Source organism: Narcine bancroftii, chromosome 14 (assembly GCF_036971445.1).
Source record: "Narcine bancroftii isolate sNarBan1 chromosome 14, sNarBan1.hap1, whole genome shotgun sequence".
In the NCBI taxonomy this organism is placed as follows: Eukaryota; Metazoa; Chordata; class Chondrichthyes; order Torpediniformes; family Narcinidae; genus Narcine; species Narcine bancroftii.
Window position 1 is genome coordinate 24,249,562 of NC_091482.1, and position 20,143 is coordinate 24,269,704.

At 40.3% G+C, this 20,143-nt stretch overlaps 1 protein-coding gene across 4 annotated transcripts in view; it reads right to left on the bottom strand.

The window, feature by feature from the left end:
* Positions 1 to 301: 301 nt before the first annotated feature.
* LOC138749255 (syntaxin-1A-like) overlaps positions 302 to 20,143 on the bottom strand; it is a 323,823-nt gene continuing 303,981 nt past the window's right edge. For all 4 annotated transcript variants that reach the window (XM_069910420.1, XM_069910418.1, XM_069910421.1 and 1 more), the window contains exons 8-10: positions 18,079 to 18,216; positions 14,066 to 14,176; positions 302 to 5,355 (exon numbers count right to left, since the gene is read on the bottom strand). In XM_069910420.1, coding sequence (XP_069766521.1) covers positions 5,278 to 5,355; positions 14,066 to 14,176; positions 18,079 to 18,216 — 327 coding nt within the window. In that variant the 3' untranslated portion in view covers positions 302 to 5,277. The remainder of the gene's footprint in view (positions 5,356 to 14,065; positions 14,177 to 18,078; positions 18,217 to 20,143) is intronic.

The window sequence follows — 20,143 nt, forward strand, 5'->3', positions numbered from 1 at the left end:
TTGGTGTTTACTGGGCTTTCTTTGGCTTTGGCAGTCAAATGGGTTAAGATCAATCCTTTTAAATGTGAAGTTTTATTTTCCCAGGGCCAAATTTTCCATGTGTTTATGGCAAACAGCGCATCATTTTTTTTTAAAAAAGAAAAAAAAATTACCATACCTTAACAGCCAGAAAGAGCAGGACCAGTAAAGGAATTAATGCTAGATAGTCATGCAGAGAAACCTTTCTCAGTGTTACCGAGTGAACGTCACTTCATCTCACAAAGTGGCTGAAATGCCCACATCACATTGGTAGATTCTTTCCTATTTTGTGTTTTTTCAAAATCCAAATATTCCCCCGACCGTGGAGGCGATGACAACCCCCAGCACCACACAGCATATAATGATCATAATCTTCTTCTGTTGCCCCAAAATCCAAGCAGCGTGGTAGGAAGAAGAGGAGAAAGTGTTAGTTCTGAGATTTTATTTATATTTAAATAAAGGAATCTTGAAATAAATCTGGGCCTTTACAGAAGGGGATATGGACAGCTCCAGAACTTTCCCTTTACATTAGAAAAATGTTCTTATTGCAACCAACAGTCCCCATGTTACAAGCCTCGCATTTCAAAAGATCCTGAACCTTTCTGACCCCTTTAAATGTCCCTCATAGAAACCACCATTATACCACACACTTAGAAGAAATATGACACCACATACTTCAAATGTAATACATGAAAAGCCATTCTCACAATAGCCAATTGCTCATAACAGATGCAAACTTGCATTAACAACACACGCACTTCAAATTTAATGTCTTACATTAACAAGTACCTTGCGTTTTTTAAAAAATTCGCTCATGACACTTTTCATATTTAAGTAACCAGAAGCTGCAGGGAAGTCAGGAAGTTTATTGTCATTTTTTAAAAACCTTTAACCACGATGTAATACACCGTTGAGTTTTAACTGGCATCTTAGACAGCTGGTAATTCAAAAACTCATCTGTTTATTTCTGTCAAGCTTGCATATAATTGAAACGGTTGGCTTTGGGAATAAAATTGGCATTCAGAATTCAAGTTGGTGTCAACATTTTAATGAATAATTCCTTTATTTTGGGAGGGGGGGGGTGAGTGTCCAAAAGTACACATATGTGTATACATGGGTATAAAGTGCATGTCTGCACGTAGGAATGTTATTCCCAAGCTGACTCCCGTCAGTAGGTATCATACAGCATGGTGACACAAAATAAATTTGCTCTTCTGTCTGTGAAGATCGAGACAAAAAGAATTAAGGCCTGAACTTCCTTCCATTCCCTGACGCCAATGGCATCATCCAGCATCTCCAACCTAAGCTCAATGAATTTCTACAGAGTAAGTTATCCTTCACCTCGCACACAGGTTGTACAAGTTTTAATTGCAGCCATACACACATGCAAAGCTGCAAGCCAATTATTCAGAAGCCGATGAACAAGGTGAGAAATGCAAGGCAGATGCAGGAAGAAATGGCTAAGATATAGAAAGTTATGTCTCCTGCATAACAACTGCATTATCAACATATATTAGGCAGTGCTGTAGTTTTACAGCTGTTCCAGTAACACAGTCATTAAAGTGAGGGAAACAGGAAAGAGGATCCATGCTGTAACACAATGCATTTTTTCCCCCATAGCTATATAGATACATGTATTTTGCCTTTGGGAAGAAATATTGCACAGTGAACTCATTTGTGCTTTTCCACGGAGTCTACTATATTGTTTGGGCAGCTTTACTCATTCAACAGCAGTCCAGTAACTTGTGTCACAGTGGATACTTTTTCTTGATCAATTAATATTTGCATTTTTACAATTTTACCCTGGTCATTGTTTTCTGCAGAGTAGAATGTCCACTTAGAAATATTGACAATGTACCACTTCCCATTAGAACGGTGTAAAACAAGCAGATGAGATGCAACTACAAATGAATGTGTGAGTTTTATTTTTGGGTTGTAAAATTAATTCTCTTTGAACATCTGTGATGACTCAGTGAATAAATGAGTTACCCTGTATTTCTTCACTATGAAACCAAGAAATAAATAATCAAGAAATGCACTTGAATAGTAAAGGTGTTTTTTGATTCATGAGGGTGGCAAAGGTTACGGGGAGAAGGCAGGAGAATGGGGTGGAAAGGCATGATTTGATAGGCAAGCCTACTCGATGGGCCAAATGGCCTAATTCTGCTCCTACATCTTGTGGCCTTTACAATATTCTGTCGTGTACATAAGCGTATTAAACATATTAACCATGTTATACAAAGTATGCCTGTGAATGTAGCTCGTGTGTCCTTACTTTGCACCCTCCTGCACTTGGCTCCGACTGCCTATTTGTTCCTTAAGGAATAAATATCACACCTGCCTCCAATTCCACCCCCTTCCTCCATCATTTGGTCCTAACAGCCCCTCTCTCACTGTTCCCCCTTCCCACTTTGATATTCCCCAAAAGATGCTGCTCCACCTACGAGTTCCTCCAGAAATGTATTTTTGGTCCCAGCATCCCCACGTAGTCCTGCATCTGTATGCTTGATTGTTTCACAATTTCCAAGGATCAATAATTTTACATTTAAAAAAAAAACCCACTAGATTTTCAAAAGTTCTCATTATTACTGTTGGGAAATGGGGATACTCAGGCCTCAGTGGAAGGTAATGGTGATGGGCTCATATACTGTGGTGGATGTGCACGTATTTTACAGGTTGATCTTGAGGAATTTTCTGGGGCCATTTTGCTTGTGTCAGAGAAGATCAATTGAACTGTGGCTCTATTTTTAGCCGATCAATGAATTGATGTATTATGGTCCATCTATGAATATTTGCAATGGATTATGTTAAGCAACAGTTGGGCAGATTTTCCTGGGTTAAATGCCCTTGCTCATTGATGACTTTAGTACCAACTGTGCACTTACCTTTTGCTGATCCTATGATGCCAATATTCTGTTTTGACCCATCCTGTTCTAGAGAGGAACTGCACAGCCTCAGTCACAAGATGCAATGGTGAATTCTGAGCATCCCAAGCTTTACTAGCTGTCAAGAACTATGAATGCTTCTAAATGTTTCTGACATTCAGGAAAATCCAAATTCAAACAACGCATTGTAAAAATAGAATCTTAAAAATATAGAAATCACTTTAAAATATTTAGATAACATGAACACAAACTTAATGTATCCAATATAATATGAATTGCCTTGTTCTTCTCTCTCATAGTTGCTTCTCTCTATTCAGGAGTAAAAGGGCTAACGCTTCCTAATGCAGGTTCAGTAGAAAATTTTTTCCCAGCACAATTGTGGAAGAACTTCATGGATCACCACTAGATTCCATAGGAAATCTCATCGGAAACTGCTGGCAGAATTGGTTGAGGAAGTTGGAGACTCCCACAATTGTGCAGGAATATCTCAGCCTCCTAACACTTGAGAGTAAATACTCAGTTTAAGTAATCTCAGCTGAGTGTTTACAGGACGCCTGAGGATATGCTACATTTTAAATAGATGGCCAAATTAACCATTGGGAATGTTCAAAAGAGTTGTTTATGTGGACCTCCAGGGACGTTTCAGTAAAAGACAGTCAACTATATTTGAAGCTCATGGAATTGATGGAGAATTTAGCAGTTGAACACGAGGACTGGATGGCAGCAAAAAAGTGGTAGAATTAAGGGTGGGTATTCATGTTTTCAGCATGACTAAAATTGGGATTGAGGCTGAAAAGATTAATTGCACTTTGTGACAAGATACAAAACAAAGTATTTAATTTGACTGACATAAGGACATGCAAAGTATTAGAGATGAGAGCCTTAAATTATAACGAGCAAATGGATTAAGCAAATGGGAAAAACAGGATTGACAAGACTTGAAGAGAATACATACTGGATGTTGTTAAACCAGAAACACAGGAGATCCAAAGAGGATTGGATAAATCATTAAAATGTCACAGGCGGGTACAGAAAATAATAAGGCAAACGGAGTGCTGGCTTTACCTCGAGCAAATAAAATGAAAGGGGCTCTCAAATGTTAAGATTAGGGTTAGACCACACCTGGAGTACTGGAAGCAATGCCTCACACTGATAGTTTTGCCTTGGAAAGAGCAAATTTATCACAAAAATATCTGAATTCTGATGTGAAAACCGAATCCCAACAACTGCATTGGAAATGGAAATTATTCAAATTGCATTTCATGCCATTTGGAAAGTCAAAGGGTTACCTGAAGCAAACTTTCAAAATATTAAAGGGAAAACAAACTATTCCCACTGATTTTCTTGTTTAGGATAAAATGGCAGAGACTAAGCATTGAAATTGAGAGTGAAATAGAAAACATTTTACTCATAACTGACAGTAGAAGTCTGTAACTGTTAAATTTAGACACTAGGTCTTTTTTTTTACAAAAAGTAAAAGACAGGAAAATTATTGTTAGTTTTGTTTAAAGCAATGGGAATATGGAACCTTCCCATTAGACAATCCCCTTGGATTGACAATGACTTGCCTTCACTCTGGTTCTGGGATAGCTGGTGAGACCAGTGAGGACCAATAAGCTTCACCAACCATTGGGCAGGAGATAGCTGATGGCGTGGATAGGGACGTAGTATGTGAAACGTTTGATTCATTCTACTGATTATGTTGCCATCTCATGGACAAGAGGTTCCCAGTGCCCTCCTGATGGTGCCTCTTTAATTTTAGTGGTCAGGGGCTAGAAATTCCTGGGAATTGGTGGCATTTATTTCTCAAGCAGATGGATATATGAGGTAAAGATCTGCCATGTTCTTGGTGAATGGCCAAAGCAGGATCAGGGAACTAAAAGGGCAAGTTCTATTGCTACATTGACCTTGTAAAATTTTCAGAACAAAGTGGGTCTGAGATGAAGGTGGAAGGAAGAGAAAGGGTTTGGGAAGTAATTGATTTAGAAATTATTATAAAAATGTGTTGCCTGCAAAACATCACCTGGAATCACAGTGACCTAATGTTGGTAAAATCATGGATTATGGTCTGTTCAGGTTCAGACTAATAATGTTTCTTAGCATTGAGTGTGTCGTTTGTGTCCTGATGCCGCTCTTCAGTTTAGAGAGGTGCCAAAGCAAACAAGGTCCACACTGGAGAGTAGAAATCAAACCGGAATAATGGTCTTGGTGCCTACAAGCAGGTGCTCCTGGAATGTCCTAGTGTTGGCAAAATGAAATGAAAATGTCCAGCAATGATGAGCTGTCCTTCCTTTTCACGCCAGCTTTCATGGGACAAGAGCCCATCTTTAGTCTCAATCAGGATGGTTCGGTGGGATCATGCAACTTTGTAGCATTAACTGAGAGACACAGCCAAAGCAATGATGATAACCAACAGTAATATTGCAATGCAAATTCCTATAAAGATCATTTTCTGTGGGAAGGGAAGAAAACAATCAGGTGAGGCTCAGCATGCAGTAAAAATAACAGCAGCAATAAAACATTCAGAATGTGTTGACCACTGAGCATCTTACACACATTGGAATAATATATTCTCCAACTGTGACAGGACATCAAAAACATCTGTGTGCCAGTGATTCAAAGTTGGACGACCAATTGAATAACCTGATTTAAAATTGTACCAGTGAGTGTTTAGGAACATCTGGTCTCCACAGAGTACTCAGAAATGTCTCAAAACAAGAACCTCCAGATATTACAGAGTGTTACGCAGTAAGTCTGCTTCCCACAGATCAACGCCCAGCAGCAATAATGTGGCCGGGCGATATAAAGCTGGCAGTACAACCAAAATAGAAGGATGTCAAACTGTCCCTCTCTACTCTCTCCAGAGCAATGAGGTGACAATTAGGTTTACCCGTTCAACACACGATCCACCTTCAGGATCAGCTTAGATAAGCACAGGGTCAACCTTAAAAAAGCACATCCCCTTAGCATACAGCAGCCAAATTCTCAGGAAATATTTAGCATTGGATACAAGCTTTAGAATATCTGCATTTCAACAACAGTTGAGAGATTGTGGCAATATGATAACAAATAATCTAGGAATTTGCTTTATCCATTGACTCACAACTGCTTATCTCTTAGAAATGCCAGCACGCATGTCAAAGCCGGCAGTGATTACATTGATAAAGTGATAGGGGGTGGGGTGGGGAAGAGGAGGAAGTGGGATGTTGATTTACTTGCTCTGTGCCATCAGTCGAGGTGGTTTCATTGAAAAGGCACTGCAGATCAATCACTTGCCTTTGTCTCTGTTCTTTGGTGTAAGAGTGCAGTATTGGCAACTGGTGCTACACGTGCACAGACCAAACTGGTCAGTCTGTCTACCTTCAATTTTCTATCATCCCAGAAATAAAGATGGAGCGAAATCCCCAAATGAAAGACAAAATTATGAAGTAGCAAACAAAGCACTTACGTGAAAAGAAAAACAGGAGCATCAACAGCGATCTGGCACATACGGTAAATACAATTCCCTTCCAACACCTAGGTCATTAAACATTTAATCCAAAGCATTAACTCTGCTTCTCTTTCACAGATGCTGCCTGACTTGCTGTGTATTTCAGGCACTTAAAATACATAAATGTGCTGGAGAAACTCAGCGGGTCACGTAACATCCCTGGGAAGTCAACAAAAATTTCGGGCCCGAGCCTTTTGTCAGGAACGTTCCTGATGAAGGGCTTGGGCCTGAAACATTTATTGCATTTTATTTCTTCTGCGTGACCTGAAGACTTTATCCAGCACTTCTGTGTACTGCACTAGACCCCAGCATCTGCAGATATTCTGGTTTCAGTATTATTTTCTGTTTTTATCCCAGGTGTTTTGTAAATGATGATTAAAACTTAATAAAATAGATGTATGGACAATGATTGAAAGTACACGTCATATTATTGCATCCATAAATGCAAGTTGGCAAAATAGATCTTTTTTATTTCCTATTCTGGCACCACGACTGCCTGATGACTACACGTAGAACTTGTGCACTGGTAATTAAGGCCCATGCTTGTAAATTGTTTATTTACTAACTGTTTCATTTCTACCTCCATCCTTAAGAAATTTGATACAAAACTTGAGCACCTATTTTTCTCACCCAGAGGGAAATTGTTCTGGCAGGAACCAAATCCAGGTTTCAACCATTATTTTAGGGGCACCAATATTTTTTGGTTCAGTTTTAATAAGTACATATTTGTCACTGTTATTCAGACATTTTGAGCATTTCTTTTAAGCATCTTTATTAATGTTTTTTAAAATCTTTATTGCAGCCCTTGCCTCTCCTTCCCAGACTATCACTACCATAAATGAAAGTAAATTTAAACATGCCTTTCTGGCACATGCGGCATTAGGAAAACACATTGAGTTTCTAATCTAATGATTTAAACAAAAAACTCCAATATCATCTTTGCCATTTGTACATTTGAGCTTCTTAAGAATGTTACGCAGGAGAAACGTGCAGGGGAATATTAGCAGGTGAAATTTAATTTGAGGTGATGCATTTTGAAAATTCAAACAGGAGTAGGACAACGTAGAGTCCTGGTAAATTGAAGGGCACGAGAAATGTTGGAGCGGCCTAGTTCCCTGAAAATGGCAAGACAGGCATAAGGCACAAAAGGTCTTATTGGTCTGGGCATAGAATGTACAAGTTTGGACAAGGATGGCACAGTTAGAGTAGCAGTTAGCACCATTAAAGTGCCGGCGATCCAGATTTGATCCAGCCTGTAAGGAGTTTGTCTGTCCTCCCTGTTTCTGCATGGGTTTCCTCCAGGTGCTCGAGTTTCCTTCCACCTTTCAAAAACATATTGAAGGCTAATTGGTTCTTTTGAAGGGGGGGGGGTGGTGGAGGGAGACATGGGCTCGTGGGCTGGAAGGGCCTGTTACCGAACACTATGTCTTACTATGTTACAAAATACTGGTTCTGAATAAAATAAATATACACAGAGCTGAAGGTAATATATTGGCATGAACTGGGGATTGATTAACCCTAGAGACGAAAGGGCATTTGGAGGGAGACATGGGCTCGTGGGCTGGAAGGGCCTGTTACCGAACACTATGTCTTACTATGTTACAAAATACTGGTTCTGAATAAAATAAATATACACAGAGCTGAAGGTAATATATTGGCATGAACTGGGGATTGATTAACCCTAGAGACGAAATAGGGCATTTGATGAATGCAGGGATCAGTGCTGGATCCACAATAATATACATAAATGATTTTGAGACAGGATGAAATGCAGCATATCTAAGTTTGCTGATTATACTACATTGAGTAGAAAAGCAAATTATGCAGAAGGGACAGTCTGCAAAGAAATATAGATAGATTAAGTGAGTGGGTGAGGGTCTGGCTGCTGGAGTACAATGCTGGTAAATTTGAGGTCATGCACTTTGGAACGAAATAGTAAATTGTACATAATTTGAACAGTGTTGTTGTGCAGGGAGATCTGAGAATGCTTGTACACAAATGTGTAAAAGTTAGTTTGCAGATGCAACAGTTAGTCAAGAAGGAAATTGAATGTTGTCCTTTGCCAAAGAGACTGGACTTGTTAGCAGGGAGTTCCTGCTGCCACTACACAGGGGACTGGTGAGGCTGCATCAGGAATAATGTGTGCAGTTCTGAACTCTACTTGAGAAAGAATAGGCAAGCTTTGGAGGTGGAGGTCTTCCAGGTTGACTGTGCCAATGAGGGGATTAGCCTGTGAGGAGAGATTGAGCAGCCAGGGACATTATTCAGTGGAGTTTAGAAGGATGATGGAGGAATATTATTAGAAAGGAAATAGATGCAGTAAAAGTGGGGAGGTCATTGCCACTGGCAGGTGTCGTAACCTCAATATTTGGATGAATAGATTTTGGAAAGAGATAAGGAGGAACTGCTTCTCCCCCAGATTAATCAATCTGTGGAATGACCTGCCTAAATAAAGCTGTTTCATTAAAATGTATTTAAAACACAGACAGATTTCTGGATAACGGGGGAATTGAGGGTGTGTGGAGCTGAGTCTATAGCCATTTCAGGCTTGAAGACGCCTTTACTCCTGCTTATGCTCTTGTGTAGTGGGTGGAACGTATTATTTCTATACTGCATGACTCCATGTTCACACCTCCGTCATGGAAGTAAATGCTTGCCAACTCCTACCGTGTCCCAGGAACTAATTCTGACGTGTGTAAAGACTAAGTGGATGTTGCTCCACTTATTCAGATCAGCCCAATTGGGTTGAATTCCCCAACTCAGTTTAAACAAATATGATCACCCATCACTAAGTTCCATCCACAAATATATGTCCTACCCTCCCCCCGACCACACATGCAAAGTTGATATCAGAAGGTTATAGTGATTTTCTTAATTGAGGATGGCTTTTCAGTTTGAGCTCAAGGAAATTTGAAAATTGTATGCACGCGTACGAAGTAATTTTTATTGACTTTATGTTGGGTTATTCAGTAGAGGAAGAATTGACACAGGTTATAAATTATTTTTGATGATAATCAGACTTTCAAGCTCCATTAATAAAAATGCAGTAAATATTTCTTGGTAGATTTGTTAAACGAAAGATGAAATTCTACTCTATTGCCCAGAAAATCATATTTAAGATTTTATTTTATGCAGATTAATTTTAACAGCTTTGTAAGTAACCCCAACAAAAGCATATTTTGGGTGCATTTATCTGATTGCATCTATAACCAAAATGGTTATCAATCTAATTTAAACATTTGTAGCCCAAGACTGGATTTTAATCTAACAAAGATCTCAGCATTTGCGTTGTTTGCATGTTACAAATTTTAAAGCATTTCTTTAGCAATGAAAACAGGATGCGGGCCCAGCATCTGTGGAGAAAAATGATGCAAGGGACTTGAAGCAGGGTCTTGCCTCGAAACGTTGAACCTTTTCCCTCCTCAGATGCTGCTTGACCTACTGAGTTCTTCCTGTTTATTTTTTTTGTTCCAAATTCCAGCCATCTGCAGTCTCTTTCAGTATTTCTTTAGGTTTCATTCCCATTCACCAGACAACGCATGACACATTGCTTAATGAATAGGCTTAAAAGCACTCTTACCCTTCAGTAATATTTGGTCTACTTCTTACTCATGTCAACAGAGTTTATTTTAAGTGTGTACAAGGACTGCAATTACTGCCATAAAATATAGTGATATGTAGGTAAATCAGAATTGACCAAGTTATGATAAATTCTGAAGATGTATGGATTATGTTGGAATAGATAAAATCACAGTAAATTAGTGGCACTAAGTTGATTATACCACTAACTATTAAGTCAGGACAAAAGAGGTGTGATCTTTAGGTGGGCTGGAGTTAATAACACATAGCAGAATGACTTGAGATTGATTACCACAGATAGACTTCGAGAAATTATTTAATTTTACTGACTGTTTCTGCTCACAGCTGCAAAATGTTGACTGTAAAACATCACCAAAAAGGACCCAGACCTCCTGGTGCAGTCCAAATCCACATACAATCAGCCAGATTTTTAACTCTCCAATGGTTAAGAGAAGAAATTAAAAAAAAACCTTTCTGGTACAAGGAAGATGCACATTGATGGATTTGCTGAAAATGTTTGCTAATTACACTAGCCAAAACAAAAATGGGCAATTAAAACAGAATATGACATCTGTGTTTTGACCTGTCATGGACAGTTAGGCAAATTGCACTGGAGATGAAATTATTCAATTGAGATAGGCTATAGCAGAGTGAATGATACAAGGTTAATATTATTCATAAGGCACTGTAATGGTACTGATTTGACAAGGACATATTCTCTGCTGGGGGGCATCAGGGTCTTTGAAATGCATATACTATTGGACAAACTACATCATCCTAGATCAGGTCACACTTATTGATTTATATTAGAGATAAATTTTAACTGGGACTCTATCATGTATTTGAATATTAAATATATTCTTCCTCAGGCTCAAAAACAACTTCTCTTGAACCTCCCATTATTACCCTAATTATAAACTACTCTGGTATCACAAAATGACATCTTAGCATATTAAAACACCACTTCATTTTCCCTTGGTGCTACTGTGTTTGTGAATATCTATTATTTGTCGTTTATTAACTCCACAGTAAATGCAGTAATTTAATGTATACTGTTGTATTGTATTTTAATAATAATGCACCTTTTTGGCTGCAGCAAGAATTTCATTGCACATTGTACATTCATGTGTATGACGATAAACTCATAATTATTATTTAAATTCCAGATGCACAAATTTAAAAATAAATATATATGTATAGGAGCATTTGATCCTGTGCCACATGCAGGATGATGCCTCTCTTTATGGTCTATAATTTATCTAAAAGGATAAATTGTGTGAAGGATATATTCACAGGGAATAAATTGCATTGAGTTGCATACTTTTAGTAGATTCACAAGTTGAATGGTAAGAGGGTTGGTTGGGAGGGGGGGGCGGGAAGTATGCCTGATTATTTTCCCTTCAGTTCTTCATCATTGAATTACGACACCACATGTAAAGTTCTTCTTTAAAATTCCATCAGATTGAGTTGGGTGTAAAGCGCAAAATTATGCAGACACTGTGGTTAAAGTAAAACACAATGCTGGAGAAACTCAGAAGGTCAAACAGTGTCCTTTATATAGCAAAGATAAAGATACAGAACCAATATTTCTGGCTTGAGCCCTTCATCACAGGATCAATCAATGTATCTTATACCGCCTCACATGAACTGTGCATCAGAGTGTGTTATGCAGCTTTAACCATATACAGCACAGAACAGGCCAGTTTGGCCCTACTAGTCCTTGCCGGAACAAATCCCCACCCTCTTAGTCCCACTGACCAGCACCTGGTCCATACCCCTCCAATCCTCTCCCCTCCATGTAATTATCCAGTCTTTCCCTAAATGTAAATAACGTTCCTGCTTCAACCACCTCTGGCGGAAGCTTATTCCACATCCCAACCACCCTTTGCGTGAAGAAATTTCCCCTCATGTTCCCCTTATAATTTTCCCCTTTCAATCTCAATCCATGGCCTCTGGTTTGAATATCCCCCACTCTTAATTGAAAAAGCCTATCCACGTTGACTCTCTCTGTCCCTTTTAAAATCTTGAACACATCCATCAAATCCCCCCTCAATCTTCTACACTCAGAGAAAAAAGCCCCAGGCTGCTCAACCTTTCTCTGTGACTCAAACCCTGACATCCTGTCAACATTCTCATGAACCTTTTCTGCACTCTCTCTATATTGTTTATATCCTTCCTATAATTTGGTGACAAAACTGCACACAGTATTCCAAATTTGGCCTCACCAATGCTTTGTACAGTTTCATCATAACATCCCAACTCTTGAATTCAATACTCCGATTTATGAAGGCCAACATTCCAAATGCCTTCTTCACCACTCTATCTACCTGAGTATCAACTTTGAGGGTAGTATTTACCATAACTCCTAAATCCCTTTGTTGCTCTGCAATTGTCTACCATTCAATGTATATGACCTATTTAGATTTGCTTTTCCAAAATCCAACACTTCACACTTATCTATCTGATACTGTTGGATCCCATTTTTAAAAAACTTTTGGGGCGTGATATATAACCTGTGTAACCAATTATACTGTATCATGCATAATCTTGTATTTATTATATTCTTCAATAATTCCAGAACATAACTTTTTCCATGTTTCATTTTTTATCTTTATGTTTAAATCCTTTTCCCACTTTTGTTTGGGTTTATAGCTTATTTCATCATTTTCCTTCTCTTGCAGCTTGATGTACATGTTCGTTATAAATCTTTTAATTATCATTGTGTCTGTAATCACATATTCAAAGCTGCTACCTTCTGGTAATCTCAGTCTGTTTCCCAATTTATCCTTTAAGTAGGCTTTCAGTTGATGGTATGCAAACATTGTACCGTGAGTTATTCCATATTTGTACTTCAATTGTTCAAATGTTAATAAATTATTTCCCAAAAGACAATTTTCTATTCTTTTAATTCTTTTTCTCTCCCATTCTCTAAAGGAAAGGTTATCTATTGTAAAAGGGATTAGTTGATTTTTGTTGTGAATAAATAGATTTACTCAGAAAAGTAAACTTGCATCATTATCCCAAAGCTATATGTGTTTGGGATGCCAGATTACTTTCTTCAGTCTGTTTTATAAAAGTGTTATTACACTTCCTTAACCCTTCCTTAACAATAGTATCACCTGGTTAAACATTGATGAGGTGGAGAAAATGACAGATCATAATTGATACCACAATTCTTCCTAAGGTGCAACCATAGAGAGAAGTATAATCCTGCAGGATCAAATGCTTCTGAACATATATTTGCATCTGGAATTATTTTGGTATTGATTGATAAATACATCTTTTAAACATGTGTATAGCTGTCCAGCGTTTCTGAACTGTTGCTAGCAGGTATATTTCTGTGAAAGACTTACAGTCCCAAAGCTAATTGCATTATGTGCAGATAGCAATGGTTTTCAAACTTTTTCTTTCCACTCACATACCACCTTATGTAATCCCAGTGCCATCGGTGCTCTGTGATTAGTAAGGGATTAAGGTGGGATGTGGTTGGAAAGGGAAGGTTGAGATTCACTGCTCTAGACCCATTTGTTAGTGAAATATTTTGCTTGAGAAAAATTGTCATTGGCCCATTTCCTTTGGAGTTATGAAACCGTGCACATAACGAGTCAATTAGGTACGATTAAAACAGTGGTTTTCAAACTATTTCTTTCCACTCACATACCATTGAAGGTGATTTGAAAACCACTGGCATACAGGATACATAGCCCTTTACAAATAATGTTACAGCATGGAACGGCCTCAGTGGGAAGAAAGCTGACCCGCTGATGAATGATTGCTGTAGACAGTCGCATAATGAGATGAATACAGGATTGAGAAACATTTTTAATATGGACTCTATTGATGGGATTGAGGAAGCACAATGAGATCGTCCATACCACATGCAGGGCTGGTTACGTGCACCACTTACCCGTCGCGCTTTACTCTGGTACTTAACCGCCTTTTTCGTGTCGGACACTGCCCGCTCTACGTAGTCAACGGAATGCTCAACGTTGTATTCGATCCTGTCTATCATCTCTCCCTGACATCGAGGAAAGAGCAGAGACGTGTGAAAATAACAGAGGTGTTTCAGGTGCCGTTACCTCTGGTCACTTACCCGTCTGCTGGTACTCCGAAAATTAACTGCTTTTTTTGTGCTGTCCTTTGCCTGTCCAATGTAATCAGCTGAATTGACAACATTCCTCTCAATACTGTTGACCACATCACCCTGAAACAAAGGGAAAATGATTCACATTCTTGAAAGGGCCCTGATGTTGCAAGGAATTACATGACAAGTATTACCCTTACCCTCAAATCACTGGACAATACCTATCCCTTCTTGCAGCCCATGTGGAGTTTCAAGGGGCTTCCACATTGGAGGTCTGCAGTGACCTGGATCTGTTGCCAAGAGCAACTCCTTTTGCCTTCTGGACCCACCAATGGCTTAACTAAATAGCAATATAATACAAAAGCTTTGTTCACTGCCAAATATTGAGGAATTTATTCTCCCTTGTAATTGTTCATCAGAACTTTTAACTCCACATAGAAATTTGCTGAGATTACCAATGGTATGGATTCTGTTTTGAATCTTGTTGTTTACTCAATGGGACATTTTCAGACTTTCACCGTTGCAGTTCAGGGCTTTAAAAGTGGAATGAGTTTCCTCTGAGAATTTCTCTGGAAAACTCTATAAATATTTCCTGCCTCACTGTAACTTTCTCAGGTGCAGAACTCATGGAAAGGGAACAAAGACCCGTTTTACTGGGTCTCCAGTGGGTGCCATCCTGAATCGTGTGAGATACAGATGAAGATTCCAAGCATCCCACCTTTTCAATGTCCTTCCAGTGATCTAAAACTCTCCTTGGTTGGAGATGGCACACTTCAAACAGTATTTTCACCTTCTCCACTGAGCTCAAGATGTTGGGCAGAACTAAGGCCTTCCAGCTAAAATTCTCACCTAATCTAGATGATTCCACTCTAGGCTGCACGTCTGAATAATTTCCCTCCCTGCTGGCTCCGCCAAAGGTTTAGGAAATCTCAGCACTTTGTGTGTGGTTCCTGTTCAGTGTTTGGCATAACCCAGAGCCACCCACCATTATCTTCTGAGGGTGAGGTGGTGTGGCAGGCTCTATTATCCTTAGTTATGTTGCTTATTCATGCACTGACCAAGATTCTTGCTGGTTGACTGCTTGATAACAAGGTGCTGGACTGAGATTGTTTTCAAAGCCTTGTCCGTGGGCTCACTGTTGGGTGTGGTACTCTGCCATGCCTTAATAGGCAAGCGAGCAGGGTGGTACTGGGTCCCGATGGCAAGCAAACAATCGTGCAATGCCGCACAGTCAGGTGCGTTACCACGTTTAAAGAATCCACGGTCATGCACGTGTTTGGAGGGACATGCAATCATGCAAATTGCACTGTATCTGCATGCTACAGACACAGGAATGCATTACCTGCAGAACTCCGCCATCCAGTCCAGGGTATTAGCAATGGGAGAAAACAGACGCTGTTACCGGCATAGGAAGAACAGCATCACGGTCACAGCCTCGCTGCAGAGTTGTGAATGAAGGCTGTGGTGATCTCTCTAACAACTTTTATTTCCTTTCCTTTAGTTGATTTTGATTCAGTTGCCCATACTTCACAGCCCCTTCAGTTCACACATCAGAATTTTGGGCCAGAAAGTCGGAGAGATGGGCAAAAAGTGAAGGGAACGAGGGTGGAAGCTGGGAGTGAGAAGTCTTTACAAGTGGTCAGATGGAGTGATCAGTACAAATAACTGGGTTGGATGGGCCAGATCCAGCAGTGTCTGGGGCTGCATTAAGAAAAGGCTTCTGCCTGGGCCAGCCTGCCCTTGGCTCAATGGTATCAGGCTTGGCTCTGGGTTAGACGTGATAGGGCTTCTCTGCTCCTCTACCACAGCTTCTCCAACGATTTGTCAGAAAGGACAGCATCACTAATCACAGACAAGGTATGTGGAAAGAGGCACAACTCTGCTCAGGCTCATAGGGCAACACAGTTACCTAAAGGGTAGCACAAAACTATTACATTGCCCATGACCCGGGTTTGAATTTGGCATTGTCTGTAAGTAGTTTCTACTTTCTCCCTGTGTCTGCATGGGTTTCCTCTGGGTGCTCCGGTTCCCTCCCGGAGGAAAATGTATGGGACTTGTAGGTTAATTGGGGTATTTGGGTGGCATGGGCTCATGGGCTGGAAGGGCCTGTTACTGTGCCGAATGCCTAAATTTAAAATAGCAGAACAAAGGGCATCTTTCCATTTTAGGAGCTGGGGAAGTCACTGCAAACTTCTTCGGGAAACAGATGACATCAATTTGATGAAGAGATGGTAGAGGCATGATGGATTAACTCATTTGTTTTTCAGTCTAGTATACTGGATCTGTGGTTACCTGGGTGGAGCACCCAAAATCAAGCACAACATTTTTCTTCAACAAATTGGCAAATTCTTTTTTCCACTGTGAATAAAGTCAAGTGTCCTGAAGTCTCGTCACCCTCCAGTATTGGTAAAATCCAGTTGGACTGGGCATTAGTATCTTGAAAGGGGATGAGTGATCACCACAGAAGTTGAGCAAGAAGATGCAGGGAAATCTGGAAACTAAACAAATGGCCAGTGGGTTCCACATTAGCAAATTATATCGAAGGCTAGGCTCCATAGATTTTTGGACCTTAAGTGAATCAAGGGTTATGGAATTTGGGAAAGAGTGTGGATTGCAACAAACCTGCTGACAATTAGAACAGACTCAATGCAATGTATGACCTACGTGATTCTTTTATGCTCTTGCAGTGATATGAACCTTTATTTAATTTCAACACGTAGAACAAATATGAATACTTGTCACTATGCGATGACTTCAAAAACAGTGTAAAGTGATAATTCCTTCCCACACATAGAACATTACAGCACCGAAACAGCCCCTTCTGCCCTTCAAGTCTGTGCTGATCTTTCTGCCTAGTCCCATAGACCTGCACCTTGCTAATGGCCTTCCAAACCTCTCCCATCCATGCACCTGTCGAAATTCTTCAATGTTAAAATTGACCATGCATTCACTACACTCCCACCACTCTCTGTGTGAAGAAGATCCCCTTATGTTCCCCCTCAGTCGAAAAAGCCGACATATATTTACTCTGTCTATACCCCTCATAATTTTATCAAATCTCACCTCGTTCTTCTATGGTCTAGGGAAAAAAACATCCTAACCTGTTTAACCTTTCCCTGTAACTCAGTTCCTGAAGCCCGGGAAAGATCCTCGTAAATCTTTTCTGCAATCCTTCAATCTTATTGTTATCTTTCCTGTAGTTAGGTGATCAATACTTCACATAATATTTCAAATCTGTCCTCACCAATGTCTTGTACAACTTCACCATAACATCCCCTATACTCCATACTTAGATTTATGAAGGCCAGCTTTCCAAAAGCTCTCTTTACAACCCTATCCACTTGCAATGCCACTTTCAGGGAATTATCTATCTGTATTCCCAGATCCCTCTGTTCTACCGCACTCCTCAGTGCCCGACCATTTATTATGCATGTCCTTTCTTGGTTTGTCCTTCCAAAATGCAACATCTCACACTTGTCTGCATTAAATCCCACCTGCCATTTTTTTTAGCCTATTTTCCCTCTGCAAGCTTTGAAAGTCTTCCTCGCTGCCCAGAATGCCTCCAATCTTTGTGTCATCTGCAAACTTGCTGATCCAATTTACCACATTATCATCCAGATCATTGATTATAGACAACAAACAGCAATGGTCCCAGCACCGATTCCTGAGGCAACACCGCTAGTCATAGGCCTTCAATCTGGGAAGCAATCATCCACCACAACTCTCTGGCTTCTCCTGCATGGCCAATGTCGAATCCAGTTCCTGCTTCACCATAAACACCAAGCGTCTGAACCTTCCTGACTAAGTTCCCATATGGGTCCTTGTAAAAGGCCTTACTAAAGTTCATTGTGGACAATCACCCTGAAAAGATTAAAGATTTAATGCTGTTAACATGGAACTGTACAGTTTGTTTTAATTCAGTCCTGTTATTGACTAAGTTGGACCTTTTTCGCCATTTACATAGCAGGTAGTATCTGTTGCACAGGTCCAAGGTGAGATGTATCGTTTAAACTTCATCTTACCTGGCTTTCCACCAGCATTGCCATGTCCATGAACATGTCGTGCAGCTCACGGATACAGTTCTCTAGTTTGATGATCTCATGGTGTCGTGTTTCAATTTCATTAAGAGCCTGCTTTGTAATGTTGGAATCCATTATGATCTGAAGGGGGAGAAAAACAGGCAAAAAGTGGGTTTGTATTCTACAAATCACAGTATGGAGGAAAAGACAAGGAGGAAGCATCTAAAAATGGTTGGGGTCAGGCAACTATCGCAATGGTCTGCTGGCCACTGTTCTGTTGTTTGGGTTCCTGCAACGACATCCATATTTCTTTACACTAAGGATTCTGAGTGGTGGAGATTTTCATCCCAATTCCTATTGGTGTAAATTTTACCAAGTACCCATTAATGTCGCTCTCACCTCATTTCTGGAAGTCAGCTATTTTTTGATTGTTTGGACCAAGGCTGCAATAAGACAAAACCTGGTTACTGGTCATAAATGCCATATAAAGGTATTACGAAGACTACTTCCAGCACTATCTCACAGGATTCCCCTCGTCCTTACCTACCATCCCACCAGTCTCCACATTATCCTCCATAATTTCCAGCACCCACAATGTGATCCCACCACCAGACACATCTTCCCTTCTCCTCCCCTCTCTGCCATCCATAGGGACTTCCTTGTGCACCCTCCCCCCCCCCCCCGGCACCCCCCGGCACCTTCCCCTCTGGCTGCAGGAATTGCAATACTTGCGCCGTCACCTCCCTCACTCACTACAGTTTAGGGGCAGAAAACCCCCACGTGGGAGTGATCTATTGGATCCAGTTCTCTCTAAGTGGCCTTCTCTACATCGGAGAGACTGGGTGCAGACTGGGAGATAGTTCGCTGAGCACCTTCATTCTGTCTAAATCAGGGACAGGGATCTCCCAGTGGCTAACCATTTCAATTCTGCATCTCACTCCCTTTCTCCTTATCCTCACTCCATTAACTCTCCACCCCCCTACCCTCTCTATTTACCGAGCTGCCCCTCTTCCCCCTGCTTGCTGCTGTGCCCTCCCTCCTTGATCCATCTGTTACCTCCTGCCTTTGGGACTGGTGCTCCTCCTCCACCTACCATTTTGTTTGGACGCCTGCCGACATGTGCCATACCTTGGCGAAGGGCTCAGGCCTCAGGCCTGAAACGTTGGTTATGTGTTTTTAATCATTGATATAATAAAGTCCATTGTGCGACTTTTAGATTGACAGGATGCTAAATGCCCAAACTGGCTTCATCATTCTAGGCAGTTTTTCACTTTATCAAGTAAGTGCCAGTGTTTGAGTTAGAGTTGTGACCAGTTCAAATCTTCTGCACTATATAGTTAAAACGATGAAGGGACCCAAGGCTTTTATTGGGGCCAGAGCACACAGATATTTACTAATATCATGAGGTGAAGTGACTAGATTAGGAGTGACCTTTTCAAACGTGTGGATGTCTGAATAATCATTTACTTGCCATATTTAATCATTTATTTACAGAATTATCATTTACTTCCCTTATAAGCCTGGTTTCAAATGTTTCAGTCTGATCTTTGCAATTACACGCTGGACTTCAATGTCATTGAGGGCAGGGGTGTTCTGGAAGCTTGTTCTCATTAGTTGTTTAATTTTCCATGACTCTTTACCTCCACATGACACAGCACTGGACCATTTTGATTTGAAATGCTGATTGTGGGATCACTTAGGCCTGACTATAAAATATAGCTTGTGCTGTTCAGCATTCCTGTGTTGTAGTGGGACTGTGCTGATCCCTCAGTATGGTCCTCAACATTTCTCTTTGATCACTGGTGAGGAATCTAAACATTGAATCTAGCCACCAGGAAGTCTCATAGCATGAGGTCAGATATTAGTAAAGATTAGTAAAGTAAAAATTCTCGTGCTAATGACCCTTAGCTGTTGAACTCAGAACTCCTTGGTATTTAACAACAGTGGAATAACTACTAAGGAAGGGAAAGGAATATATTCTGAGTGAAGCATTTCAACAACACTGCACGTGGGGTGCCAGTGCCTCGTAGATGCAGCTCATAATTAGGATTCCATTTGTTCTTAATCA